We start from the raw sequence: 14,679 nt of genomic DNA, 5'->3' as shown, positions 1-14,679 counted from the left end.
GCCCTGGGATCTGACTACACACATGGCTTATGTGCACTAAGGTTTCAGCAAGAGGCAGAGAGAGTCCAAGTTGGACAGACTGACTCATGCTGGCCTCTCTGCCCAAGGCTGTCCTCAGCTCCTGAGACAAGGCAGAGAGAAGAAAAGCTGCTTCTCTTTCTGCAGAGAAAATATATGCTGGGTGCTCATGAAAGAAGCGCCGAGTAAGGAAGGACTCCCCTATGTACAGTAGCTGAGTCTGCCAAGTAGACTGTTGCAGGTCTTTTTGTAATAAGAAGAGATAGTCTCTTTTTCATTCACCGACTGCTTTCTGTCTTATTGGTCTAGATAGTACCATGCAGAAGCCAGGACAGACTCATGTCCTCAAGTTGTGTATAAATCCCATGAGGGTGAGGACCTATCCAGTTGTGCTTCCACTCTGTGCCCACCACCTGATACCATGCCTGGCATACAAGAAGTTGTTATATTAAAAACTGAATGAATGAATTCCTAAAAATAGGAAACTTCCAATACGCAAGGCAACTCCGTCCCTTTTTTCCAGGGGACTTTCTATTTAATTCACACAGAGAACTTAAAATAATAGTTTAACGGTGGCAGCTTATTTAACAAACTGAAATTCCCTTGATGGAAAGTTCAGTGTGAACAAAGGGAAATTTAGCCCAGAAATTTCCTTGTGAATCATGACTCCATTGGTGACTTTCAGGGAAACTGCAGGATGGTTTTGAATCTATCTGGGGCATTGCCCAGGTGGAGGGAATGAAGAGCTGTTGAGTGATTGATGCATCCAGTGCTCTCACTCTAAATGGTCTTGATGAATTAATCATTAGAAAGCATGCAGAACTCCACCCATATTTACTTGCCAGCTCCAAGATTCTGTTTGAACCCCCCATCCCTTGAATAATACTGAAAATAGGTATTCTTCCAGATATTTTACTTAAAACGAATTTACCTATGCTATGAGTAGAGGGATTTTTTTTTCAATTCTTTAAAAAATATTTTATTTATTAATGAGAGGGATAGGAGGTGAGAGAAACAGAGAGAGAAAGAAAGGGAGGGAGAGAGAGAAAGAACACCAGATATCACTCTGGTACATGTGTTGCTGGCAGTTGGACTCAGGACCTCATGCTTGAGAGTCTAATGTTTAATCCATTACCTCACCTCCCAGACCACTTCATTTTCAATTTTAACAGGTTGTTATTAATATGTGGGAAAATCTATTGGTTTTTGATCTTATGGAATTTTGATACCTAGCCATTTTCTTTCTTTCCTTTCCTTTTTCATATTTTTAACATTTATTTTTCCTTTTGTTGCCCTTGTTTTTCTTTTATGGTTGTTATAGTTATTGTTGTTATTGATGATGATGTCGTTGTTGTTAGATAGGACAGAGAGAAATGGAGAGAGGACAGGAAGACAGAGAGGGGGAGAGAAAGATAGACACCTCAGACCTGCTTCACCACCTGTGAAGTGATTCCCCTGTAGGTGGAGGGCCAGAGGCTTGAACCAGGATCCTTATGCCGGTCCTTGAGCTTTGTGCTACGTGCGCTTAACCCGCTGCACTACTGCTCAACTCCCCTTTTTTCAATTTTTTTTTTTTTTGCCTCCAGGGTTATTGTTGGGGCTCGGTGCCTGCACTATGAATCCACTGCTCCTGGAGGTCATTTTTCCCATTTTGTTGCCCTTGTTGTTTATCATTGTTGTTGTTATTATTGTTGTTGTCATTGTTGTTGGGTAGGATAGAGAGAAATCAAGACAGGAGGGGTAGACAGAGAAGGGGAGAGAATGATAGACACATGCAGACTTGCTTTACTGTTTGTGAAGCGACCCCCCTGTAGGTGGGGAGCCAGGGGCTCGAACTGGGATCCCTGCGCTGGTCCTTGTGCTTTGCGAGATGTGTGCTTAAGCCGCTGTGCTACTGCCCAGACCCCCTCTTTTCAAATTTTTATTCTAGTAATTCTGTTGTTGAATCTCTTCCATCTTTTAACTATACTCTCATGTCATTTGCTAACATTTTAAAACATACTGCTCTATTTAACTTATATTTTATTTAGAACTTTTTATCTCTATATTTTTTAAAATTTATTATCTTTATTTATTTATTTATGGGATAGAGACAGCCAGAAATCTGGAGGGAATGGGGAGACAGAGAATTGAGAGAAAGCTAGCTGCACTCCAGCTCCATCAGCAGCCAGAGAGAGAGAAGGAAAAGGAGAGAGACATGTGGAGGTAGCTACAATGTGATGAGTGGCTTAGAGGGGAAGAGAGGATTGAATCAGAAAAAGAAGGGTAACTATGTATAGTTGTGGACAGATAGTTGTAGAGAAGATGGTTGGTCTATGTCCACAACCTTAGGGGAACTGTGGTGGGTTGCGGTGGGGAGAGTGAAGATTCAGAACTCTGGTGGTGGGAATGGTGTGGCTTCAAACCCCTGTTGACATGTAATTCTGTAATATAAAAATATAAAAAGGTAAAAAAAAAATTAAAAAAGAGATTGAGAGAGACAGAGAGATACCTGCAACATTGCTTCACCACTTGCAAAGCTTTCCCCCTGCAGGTGGGGACTGGGGGCTCAAACCTGGGTCCTTGTGCATTGTCCCATGCATTCAACCAGGTGCACCACCACCCTGCCCTGTGTTTATCTCTAGCTTCATAAATAATAGTTATATCATTTTTGTATTATAGATATTGCATTGTCTATCTTTTTCTGTGGTCTTGGGATAGTGTGAGAAGTGTAAGAAGAGGGGCCTGGTGGTGATGCACCTGGTTGAGTGCACATTACATTGCACAAGGAAGGACCAGGGTTCAAGCCCCTGGTCCCCACTTGCAGGGGGAAAGTTTCATGAGTGGTGAAGCATAGCTTTAGGTGTCTCTCTATCGCGCTCCTCATCTCTATCTCTATCTCCCCCTTCCCTCTCAAACTCTGGCTTTCTCTATCCAATAATAAAGAAAGATAATTTTTATAAAAGAAGTGTAAGAATAATCATGTAGTGATTATATCAGAAGTGTACAGTTTCATAATGCTAGGAAGTATATCAACATGATCAAGATGATCATCAGATAAAGGCTATAAATGTGACTGTGGCAAAAAATAAAATAATTTGATAAAATTAAGTAGGTTTTCTAATAAAAAATCCCAAATATAATAGGAACTGAAGGAAACTTCTGGAGTCTGTAAAGAATTATACAGTCTCCTTGCATATCTATTATACTATCTACCCCTATCCAAAAAGATAATTTTTTGCATCTGTGTGACTGTATGCATAGAATAGGAGTAAGACTCCATTCAAATACTTAGAAGTTTTTAACTAAGTTGTTGAATACTAGATAAATATGCAAAAATCATTAGCTTCTGGATTAGCAATTACCTGCTAGATATGGTAGAAATATACTATTCACAGCAGTGGCAAAAATGATAGAGTGGCTTCAATGATAAGAGTACAGAAATTACATTTTTAAAAGTGTTGACCTTTTTTTAAAAAATTTTTTTTATTTAAGAAAGGATTAATGAACAAAAACATAAGGTAGGAGGGGTACAACTCCACACAATTCCCACCACCCAATCTCCATAACCCACCCCCTCCCATGATAGCTTTCCCATTCTATAGCCCTCTGGCAGCATGGACCCAGGGTCATTGAGGGTTGCAGAAGGTCTTAGAAGGTCTGGCTTCTGTAGTTGCTTCCCCGCTGAACATGGGCGTTGACTGGTCGGTCCATACTCCCAGCCTGCCTTTCTCTTTCCCTAGTAAGGTGTGTCTCTGGGGAAGCTGAGCTCCAGGACACATTGGTGGGGTCTTCAATCCAGGGAAGCCTGGCCAGCATCCTGGTGGCATCTGGAACCTGGTGATTGAAAAGAGAGTTAACATACGAAGCCAAACAATTTGTTGAGCAACCATGGATCCCAAGCTTGGAATAGTGGAGAGGAAGTGTTAGGGAGGTACTCACTGCAAACTCTAGTGTACTTCTGCTTTCAGGTATATATTTTGCAGTAGTTTATGGATACGTGTGCACATACGCTCTCTCGCACAGAAACTGGTGTATATCTAGGTTATGGGACTTTGTTAGAAAGTGAACTACCTGAGATGAAATTAGAGTGTACTATAAAAGGAAAGGTCTCACCCGAGTAATGAAGCTGAAGGGTTGTCATTCCACACGTGAAGTCTCTGGACACAGTCTGAGGTGAAGCATGTTGAGGTGGCAATCGTTACGTTGGTTAGGTTGTGATCGGCGGATGCAATATTATTTGGTAAGTGTTGACCTCTTATTCAAGAGTATAGATGAAGTAGAATACCATATTCATAGAGACTAAATGTCAATGTTAACAGATTAATGAATCCAAATAAATATAGGAAAATACATTTTATTTTAAACTGAAGAGTGATGTAAATATTTACTATAATAGTAATACTAAAAAGTGGATCTGTTATATTTAGAGGATAGTAAGGTTTCCTAAGTAAGGAAATGTATGAACAAGTTCTGGAATAATTATGAACTTCCACAAAAGAACATATAATAATATATATTAACCTGGAGTAACAGAGTAACTGGAGTAAACTCCTGAGTTATGACATAATAGCTTGCATTTATTGAGAAGTTGCAACACACTAAATGATCCAAATTCAGTTTTCTTTTCAAACATCATTGCCAGGCCTTTTGCTTCCTAGCTTTGCATCTTCCTCCCTGGTGTGTTCTGGGGCAGGGCTTTCTCTGCTTGCTGTTCCAGAAGTGCACCTTCCACTGATGACTTTCTTGTCTGTACCTGTTGTTGTTTTAACTTTAGCTTCTCCTTCCCTTTTAAGCTATCTATAGTGAGCTCCCAGAGAGAAGGAGGTAAAATCTGAGTGGCTGGTCCACTCTCCAACCCAAAGCCTTTACTTTCCATCTATTTTTCTTGTGTATAAAACTTGGATGATTTTCTGAGTAACATCATGTCACTTAATAACTGTGGATATGACCTGAATTGATATGGTGTCATCTTTATTGTCATCATATTATTAAGCTGATTTACTTGCAAAGGGTAAAATCTCATAACTGCCAAAAACAAATCATCTTAATTAAGGCTTCAGAGCCAAAGGAGGTTTTAAAGATTGAGTAGCTAGAGGAGTAACTCATATTGCATCAGAGTTAAAAATCCCTCAGATGTCTATTTTAAATTCTACAAAGCTCTACAGAGAAAAACTTTTGGAAAAAGAAAACTACTTTTAAGAATATCTTTATGAGGGCTGGGATGGTAGCATAGTGGTTATACAAAGATCTTTCATGCCTGAGGCTCTGAGCTCTCAGGGTCAGTCCCCCAGCACCACCATAAACCGGAGCTTAGCAGTGCTCTGGTCTTTCTCTCACTCTTTATGCCTACCTCTCCCTCATAAAAATCAAAACCCAAACAAGCAAACAAAAACAAGAAACCTTTGTGACATATTTGAGAGTTTAAGTAGATTTAAAAACCACCTCAGTCTTCTTAGCATGTATACATATGTAATATTATTTTCTTTGTTAGTCACAGAGTGTGCTCCTTAAAAGTCAATAGAATGGGGATGGGCAGTGGTGCACCTGGGTAAGCACACACATTACAGTGAGCAAGGACCCAGGTTCAAGCCCCTGGTTCCCACCTGCAGGGGGGAGCTTCATGAGTGGTGGAGCAGGTCTGCAGGTGTCTCTCTGTCTCTATCCCTCTCTAACTCCTCCTCCTCAATTTCTCTCTGTTTTTGTCCAATAATAAATAATTTTAAAAAAGATTAAAAGAAGTAAATGGAACTAATAGGGTAGCACCAGGGATATAATTCAGCAGTAAAGTACATGTATTGCTTGTAGAAGGTCCTGTGTTCGATCCCTAGAACCACCAAAAAATATAATAGGCGGGATACTTAAAAAAAAAAAAAAAAAGAAAAGAAAAAAGGCAGGGCCAGGTGGTAGTGCAGCAGATTAAGTGCACATGGCGCAAAGCAACCAACCAACGTAAGGATCCGGGTTCGAGCCCCCGGCTCCCCACCTGCAGGGGGGGGGCCACTTCACAGGCAGGCAATGAAGCAGGTCTGCAGGTGTCTATTGTTCTCTCCCCCTCTCTGTCTTCCCCATCTCCATTTCTCTCTGTCCTGTCCAACAACAATAGCAATGACAACAACAATAATAACAATAACAAAGGTAAACAACAGGGAAAAATAGCCTCCAGGAGCAGTGGATTCGTAGTGCAGGCACTGAGCCCCAGCAATAACCCTGCAGACAAAATAATAATAATGTAAAAAAATTTTAAAAAGGCAATGGAACAGCATGTTCCATTGTCAGCTCATTAAACCACAGGTTTAACAAATATTCTAGCAAAAGCAATCACAATTATTAGTGACTCTATTGAGCTGTGATATAAAACAGTAAACTTAACCATAATAATTTGGTATCTTTTAATTAAATAATTCCACCATCTACTGTGGCTAGCATAGTTCAAATTCCCTGATAACAAGTGTGATGAAAAGGAAAAAAAAAGTTTTTTTTAAGGAAAAAAGAATGAAACTGAAGAAAAAATTGAAGATAAATGTCCATTAATTGAGAGTGGTGAAAACTGATGGTCATAACCTCAATAGAATTATAAAATCATAATGTAACTTCAATAGCAGACAACAGCTAAAGGCAATAAGGAAAAGCTACATGTACAGATAAAGACCTCCAAGATATATTATTGCACTACGTACAATAGCCAAAGTATGAAAGAATCCTAAATGACTAGCTAACGGTGGTATGAGATACATATCCAAAGGAATACTACTACTCTTCAATTAAAACAGACAATTGTGTACCATTTAGGACAAAGTAGATGGAATTGGGTGTAGTTATACTAAATGAATTAAGTGTAGAAGTGAAAGACAACTATTGGTTATTTCCCCTCACATGTGGGATATAGACAATTAAAGCAAATGAACTTACCAAAAAAAAAAAAAAAAAAAGTAACCAAACTCTCCCTTACTTAGACTTTGTGAGAACCATGGTGACTATTAGATATTGGGGGGAGGGGCATAGAAACTTTGGTGGTAGATTGGGTGAGACACGCAAACACACACACACCACGAGTGTGAAACTATAATTTTGTAAGCCACCATTAAGTCACAGGTAAGAAATTATTTTTAGGAAAGAAAAGCTCTCTTATTCTTTGACTCTTCCTCCCTTCCTTCCTTCCTTCCTTCCTTCCTTCCTTCCTTCCTTCCTTCCTTCCTTCCTTCCTTCCTTCCTTCCTTTCTTTCAACAAAAGTACCAAGGAATTACTTTTTCCATTAAATGACATCAGGCAGCTGTCACAACACAGGCAGCTGACTTTCTAATGAAGCACTCATTTGAATTATACAAGTGGAAGATAAACAAAACACCTGATGCAGTGTGCCCTCTAGTGACTAAAGGAAGCATTGTTAAATTCACCATCATCTCCTTTTTCTCAGAGACTTCCGTTTGAAAACCCCAGTGAAAATAGTAAATTCTAAAGTAAAAAACAAAAAGCCACAAGAAACAAAAACACAGTAGGTGTTTTAGTCTATTCAGACTGTTAACAAAAACATCTCAGACTGGTCAGCTTAAGCAACAAATTGTCTCTTGTGGTTCTGGAGGCTGAGAAGTCCAAAATTAAGGTTCTGGTAGAGTTGCTGTGTGGTGAAGGCTCACTTCCTGGTTCATAAATGGCGGTCTTTTTTGCTGTGTTCACATGCAAAAGGAGAGAGAGGGCACACTAGTTTAGCTCACTGGACTAACTCACCATTTAATCCCTTTCTAACAAATGATTACAGAATTAGGATTTCAACATATGAAAGGGAGGGGCACAAACATACAATCCACAGCAATTGGCGCATTTCTTTTTCTTTAAATTAAAAATACGTATAGATTTATTTCTTACCAGAGTACTGCTCAACTCTGGTTTATGATTGTGCTGGGGATTGAACCTGGGGCTTTGAAGCCTCAGGCATGAGTCTCTTTGCATAACCACCATGCTATCTGCCCGCCCTTTCATTATGTATTTTTAAATGAGGGAGTCAATACAGAAGGAAGCGAGAGAGGAAGAAAGAGACCCTGACCAGAGCATATATACATCAGAATTCAGCTCACAAGATTCCCAACTCTACCTCCTAATTCAGGACATTTCAAAAGTAGTCGTGAGGCAATGGGAATTGGAATAATTTGAGAAACAAAAGGTCTTTGATACCATATTGTACAGCATGTGTAAATAAACCTTTTCCCCTGTCAAATGAAGGTAAAGACTTTGTGAGGCACATAGCAGTCCATCCAGTTAATTTGCTTAATTTAAGAGGTGGAGGTCGGGTCTGGGATTGTCTTAGGAAAACCCAGGGTTTTGTATTTTGCATAGTAATTTGGGGAGATGCCTTACAAGGAAAAACTCTCTAAAATGAGGGGAGATTTTAGTTAAGGGAGGAAATTGTAAGCAGCCAGGCCCAGTAGGGAACTGGTACCAGGCCAAAAAGTGTATTATATCTATGTATAAAAAGACATACATCTTGTATTAGTTATATAGTGCTATGCAACAAATTACCCCACATCTTAGGCACTTCAAACAGCAAACTTTTGTTATCTTGGGTTTTTGGGTGCTAGAATATACAGTGGTTGACATGAAGGCTTGGAGTTTCTCCCAGGTAGCTGTTAAGCTGTCAACTAAGCAGCTTCCAACCTCACTGGGGGGGCTATAGGTAGGATTAAGTTCCTCACAGGCTATGTACTGACAACCTCATTTCTCCACTGGCTTTTAGTCTGAGCTCTTCCTTCCTTTCCTTTATGTGGGAATTTCCATGGTGAGCCTTGGCATGGCAGCTCATTCCAGCGGAGCATCTGAGAGAAGTACCAGAAAATGTCAAGGGATACAGGAAGACAAAGTGTAACTCAATCTCAGAAGTGATGTTCTAAGGTTGGGGGGTGGGGTAGAAAATGGGAGGGATAGCACAATGGTTATGCAACCAGGCCTGAAGACCTGAAATCCCAGAGTCAGTTCCAACACCAGGACAAACCAGAACTGAGCAGTTAATGGAAACAAGCAAATAATCTTGCTTTTGCAATATCTTGTTAAGCACACAGCAAGGTGAAACCCACACTACTTGGTGAACTATCCTTCATGTCTGCCACCTCCCATTTCCCCATTTTTCTACCTCTTATACACAACTGGCCCCTAGTTTATCAGACATGTATACATACAAGCACAAAAATTCCTTTCTAGTTACTATACCAAAGTAAAGATCGGAAAAGTATAGGAAAGTACAAAGTGAAGACCATGGAGATGGTTACTGTGGCAAAGTAAAGATATCTGAGTGAAAATTAAAATGGTGTCTGTCTGATGCACTATGACTTTAAGGATTTGAATGAAAAGCATGCATGTAATTAAAGTGGCCACATCAGTTTGTAGCTTTGCAGGACATGATTAGACATAGCTAATCCCAACTCTCTTTTCTTAGGGGATGATTTCACTTTCTTCTTCTTTTATTTTTAAAATTTTTTAATATTAATATTTATTTATTTTTCCTTTTGTTGCCCTTGTTTTTTATTGTTGTTGTTACTGATGTCATCATTGTTAGACACGACATAGAGAAATGGAGAAAGGGGGGAGCTGGGCAGTAGCGCAGTGGGTTAAGCGCAAGTGGCGCAAAGCGCAAGGACTGGCCTAAGGATCCAGGTTCCAGCCCCCGGCTCCCCACCTGCAGGGGAGTCGCTTCACAAGCGGTGAAGCAGATGTGCAGGTGTCTATCTTTCTCTCCCCCTCTCTGTCTTCCCTTCCTCTCTCTATTTCTCTCTGTCCTATCCAACAGCGATGACATCAATAAGAACAACAACAATAGTAACTACAACAATAAAAAAAAAGGGCAACAAAAAGGGAATACATAAATAAATTAAAAAAAAATGGAGAAAGGGAAGGCAGAGAGGGGGAGAGAAAGACACCTGCAGACCTACTTCACCGCCTGTGAAGCGACTCCCCTACAGGTGGGGAGCCAGGGGTTCGAACCGGGAACCTTGTGTCGGTCCTAGCCATGTGTGATTAACTCGCTGCGCTACCACCCAACTCCCGATTTCACTTTCTAATCTGAGATTGTACATACTTAAGAGCTAGTGTGATGAACTGCATGAGTAGAAAAAGTAGAGGTTCCTATGGAAACAGAGGCCTGTCTAGTCATTATCTTGAGCTTGATGGAGAAGGGAGATATGTAAGGCTTCCTGGTGGAAGTAGCATCTTCAGTAACAGTAGAAAACTGATTAGGAGGCCATGGCACGATTGACCGACAAAGCCCAGAACTGAAAAGCATAACATCTAAGATTGGAAATATATTTACATGGATTAGAAATTGCAAAACATCGCTTCAGTTTAATTTTCATATATAGTACATGTCATTTTATTTCTTTTGTAAAGAGTTTTATCTATTTAATTTTTTATTTATTTTTAAGGAGAGACACATCTGGACCAGAGCACTGCTCAGCTCTGGTTTATGGTGGTGGTGGTGGGGGATTGAACCTGGGGCCTTTGGTGCCTCAGGCATGAAAGTCATTTTGCATAACTACTATGCTATCTCCCCAGCTCACACTTTGTCTTTTCAGGAATAACTGAGAGAGAGAGTGCATGCAAGCTTGGGCACACCACTCAGGCGTGCAAGTCTTGGACTCCACCCTCCACACCACTTCACTAGTAGTCACTGTTTGCTTACTTATTGTGTTACTCTACATGTATCCTCACAGGAGCTTGCTGTTTCTGCAGTGCCTGACACTTAACTGTTAGCCATTCCTGATGACCAGCCATTGACGAGATCTTGTCCTAAATACCTCTATCACCCTTCTTTCTCTTCCTGTATATCCAACAGACAAAATTCTAATTCTTGAGACTTGGTGCAGATGCTTACGTTCCTGCAATATCCTCCTATCTCCCTGCTAGCTTCAGAATTCATTATGGTATTTCTTTCAGAGCTCTGACAGTCATTGGATCCTTTCTAGACACATCAGTTTGATTTTGGTAATGCTAGTTTATTATTTTCCCATTCATCCCCACCAACTCCTCATGTTTTTACATGAAGAAAATGTTTTTTTTTTTTTTTAAATCTCTATAAGTTTCTCAGTACATTGGGTAGACTTTTTTTTTTTCTTGCCTCCAGGGTTATTGCTGGGGCTCAGTGTTTGCATCATGAATCCACTGCTCCTGGAGGCCATTTTCCCCCCTTTTGTTGCCCTTGTTGTGGTTATTATTGTTGTTGATGTCATTTGTTGTTGGATAGGACAGAGAGAAATGGAGAGAGGAGGGGAAGACAGAGAGGGGGGAAAGAAAGATAGATATCTGCAGACCTGCTTCACCACCTGTGAAGCGACTCCCCCACAGGTAGGGAAGCCGGGGGCTCCAACTGGGATCCTTAGGTCTATCCGATCCTTGCGCTTTGCTCCACGTGCGCTTAACCTGCTGTGCTACTGCCCGACCCCCTGGGTAGACTTTTATACACAACATAGGGCTCAAAATTATCTTGAATAAATGAATTAGGAAGTGAAGTTAAAAACTGCTCTTTTTTTTCTTGCCCCAGTCCTCAGAGCAATTTTATTTTTCAAGTGTATTTATTTACTAGTGAGAGAGATAAGAGATTGAGATAGAGCAAGAACACCAGAGTATCACTCTTAACATATGTGATGATAGGGATAAAACTCAGGACCATATGCTTGAGAGTCCAAGACTTTATTCATTGTACCACATCCTGGGCCACAGAGCAATCTTAAAAAAAAAGAAAGTATATTTCTCTATCTCCATATATCTCCCCTCTCACATAGAAGCCTGAATCTACTGCTTCTGCATTGCCTGGCACATAATTGTTAGCAATTCCTGATGGTGAGTCATTGGAGAGCTAGGCCAGAGCATTGCTCAGCACTGGCATATAGCAGTGCTGTGGTTTTGAACCTGGCACTTCTGGGACATGCAAATCTGTAGAAATGTTATATATGGTTCAACTTTAAAATATTCTACTTATTACTGGGTAGACAGAGAGAAATCAAGAGGTAAGGGGGAGAGAGTGACATTTGCAGCACTGCTTCACCCTTGTGAGGTTTTTCCCCTGCAGGTGGGGGCTTTATCAGGCTTGGACCATGATCCTTGTGCATTGTAACAAGTGTGCTCAACCACAGGCCTGACCCCCTTTACTTTTAACCCTGATGAAGGTTTTTTTTTTTTTTTTTTTATCTTCAGAATAGAATACTACTCTTTAAGCACAGTGGTTATCCTAGAACCCTGATTAAACTTAATCATATTTGTGTCCTTCCTTATAACTAAACTATAAAACTCAACTTAAAAAAACAAACAAACTCAATTGTTGATGGTGAGTGTGTAATGCCAACTTTTTCTCTCAATTCCTTCTGCCTGGGCTCCCACTCCTATTTTTCTTGCCTGACTGGATTCTGGTCTTTTCAAGTAAGCTTTCCTTCTTGATGAAGAACGTTGGAAAAGTACTAGTTATAAAAAAGTTTGTGGTGCTTTGACTCCTCGCCATTTACATGAATAAAAAATTACAGGGGTGCAGACAGGCAGTGGCGCACCTGGTTAAGCAGTCGCATTACAGTGCGCAAGGACCCAGGTTGAAGCCCTGTTCCCCACCTGCAGGGGGAAAACTCCCTAAGTGGTGAAGCAGGGCTTGCAGGTGTCTTCGTCTCTTTCCTTCGCTATCTCCTCTCCTCTCAATTTCTGTCTCTATCCGTAAGTAAATAAATAAATAAAGCAGGAGGTTCAGACCCCAGCACCACCATAAGCCGATCAATGTTCTGTTTACTGTATCTTGCTTTCATATATATATATATATATATATATGTATATATATATATATATAAATAAAACGAAGCTGGTAAAATAGCTCACTTGGATGGTGTGCCTGTATTGAAGCTTCGGTTGGTATATTTTCCTCTCTCTTTTTGTCTCCATCTGAAAAAGTCGGCAGGAGCCGTGAAGCCCAGCAACCACAAAAAAAATAAAAACCAGTATTAAAGCACAAAATATAACTATTTAATGACGCACAAATTACACATACATGCTAGATTTAGAACGCTGTCTATGACTTCCTCTCATTCATCTCTGCATGTATCCTTTCATAAACGACCTGAAAAAACACTCGCCGCTCATTTCTCAGGTTGGATCAAATGCTTTCTGCATTCCAGGCGCAATTCTTTCTTAAAATGCGTAAAGTAATCCGGAGGAGACGGCAACATTGCGTTTCCATTGAGGATATCAGTTCCTGGGGCGGCACGAAAAGTGTCTTTGTTCCCCGGGAGCTCAGAGCTGCAGTTAAGATTCTTCAGCCGCAGGAGCAGCGCAAAGGGCGGAGCTGGGAAAGTAACTGGCACCGGAAGTCTCATGGCGCGTTTCCGCTTGAACTCCCGATCTCGGCATTCGATTCCTCAGCCTCACAGACTCCTCTGGCGGGCTCTGCTGGGATCCGCTATTTCGGCGCTCGACTTGCCCGTGCTGCTGCTGCTGAAGGAGGGGCAACACTCAAGATGGCGGATAAAACGCCAGGCGGATCTCAGAAGGCCAGTTCAAAGGTAATTTCTTAAAGGACTTTGTAAGTCATTGAGTCAGTCAGAAGAGTCTGGGGCCTCCAGCCGATTCTGTCTGGCGGGAAGCGGTTGGAGAGAGAGTTCGCTTTCTGGGGGCGACCGCAGGTCGGGGCGCCGATGCACCGTGGTGCGCAGGTTGAGAGGCCTGTTCTTTCCCTTTAGTTCCAGCCTGGATTTGGCTCGAGCCTGGCGGACCTAGGGAAGGTGGCTGAGCCGCCGGGTCCGCGCCGGGGTTTGGAGTTAAATCACGCGTTCAGATCGACCGCAGAAGCCGTGGACACACACCCTGGTCTCTCGGCTTGTTGGGCTCAGAGGCTGCCGGACGGTCTCTGGGAGAGGCGGGAAGCCCTTCCCGGTGCTTCAATGGCTGTCCGTGTTGTCTTTCTTGTGGTTTTGAATCCCACAGGCTCCCGGCCTCCTTCAGTATCCCAGATGCTCTGCCGGGTATAAATAACCTCAGCAGCCTCAAGTGGTTGAGGGGAGGCCGGATGGTGTCCGACCCGAGGTGGGGAAGTGCAGAGGCGGGAGCGTCTCTGCTTGCGGGGCTGCGGCGCCAAGGTCCATCCGACACGTGGTCTTACATCACTCGGGAGGAAGTCTCTAGGCAGCGCTCCCAGCGAGGGCGCATTATTAAAGGCTCAGGGTCTCTTTGGCACTCCCAAGTAGTGTGTTTCGCAGTCTTGGAGGCAACCGAAGGTTAGTAAATTGCTTTTTGAGTTTCAGGGAGCCCTGTGCACCTATTGTGAAAGCTGTGAACTGTGATAAGTAAGTTTAGCCAACTCGAGCGGTTTATCTTGATTTTGGGGGCTGGGGGTGGGTTTTTGAGTTAGTCGACTCTAACTCATTCTAGTAGGTGCTGCTCGGAATAGTCAAGCTTTGGGCTGCTGATGCAGGAAGTTGCGAAACAAAAGGGTCTAGGGACTGTTCTTACATTTTGGAGTGTTCAGTTAACAAGTGTGTGTTGTCAGGGACCTATCCTTGGATTTACAGGTGTGAGAAACATAATAACATCTTGAATTCTCAGTTTCTTTATTTTTTTTTTTTTTTAATAAGAGACAACAAAGCAATGTTCAGCTCTTTGTGGCAGTGCTGGGGTTTAAACCTATGATCTCAGGCTTGCAAGTCCTGTGCTTTAACACGTCGAGG

The 14,679-nt window shown here is 41.7% G+C and overlaps 1 protein-coding gene across 2 annotated transcripts in view; it reads left to right on the top strand.

Moving 5' to 3' along the window:
• The first annotated feature begins 13,350 nt into the window (after positions 1-13,350).
• U2SURP (U2 snRNP associated SURP domain containing) overlaps positions 13,351-14,679 on the top strand; it is a 56,380-nt gene continuing 55,051 nt past the window's right edge. For both annotated transcript variants that reach the window (XM_060197555.1, XM_060197554.1), the window contains exon 1: positions 13,351-13,518. In XM_060197555.1, the coding sequence (XP_060053538.1) occupies positions 13,474-13,518 (45 nt within the window). In that variant the 5' untranslated portion in view covers positions 13,351-13,473. The remainder of the gene's footprint in view (positions 13,519-14,679) is intronic.

The sequence above is a fragment of the Erinaceus europaeus genome, chromosome 9 (genome assembly GCF_950295315.1).
Source record: "Erinaceus europaeus chromosome 9, mEriEur2.1, whole genome shotgun sequence".
Taxonomy (NCBI): Eukaryota; Metazoa; Chordata; class Mammalia; order Eulipotyphla; family Erinaceidae; genus Erinaceus; species Erinaceus europaeus.
The sequence above is the reverse complement of the archived record's forward strand: the minus strand, read 5'-3'. Positions and strand labels throughout refer to the sequence as shown.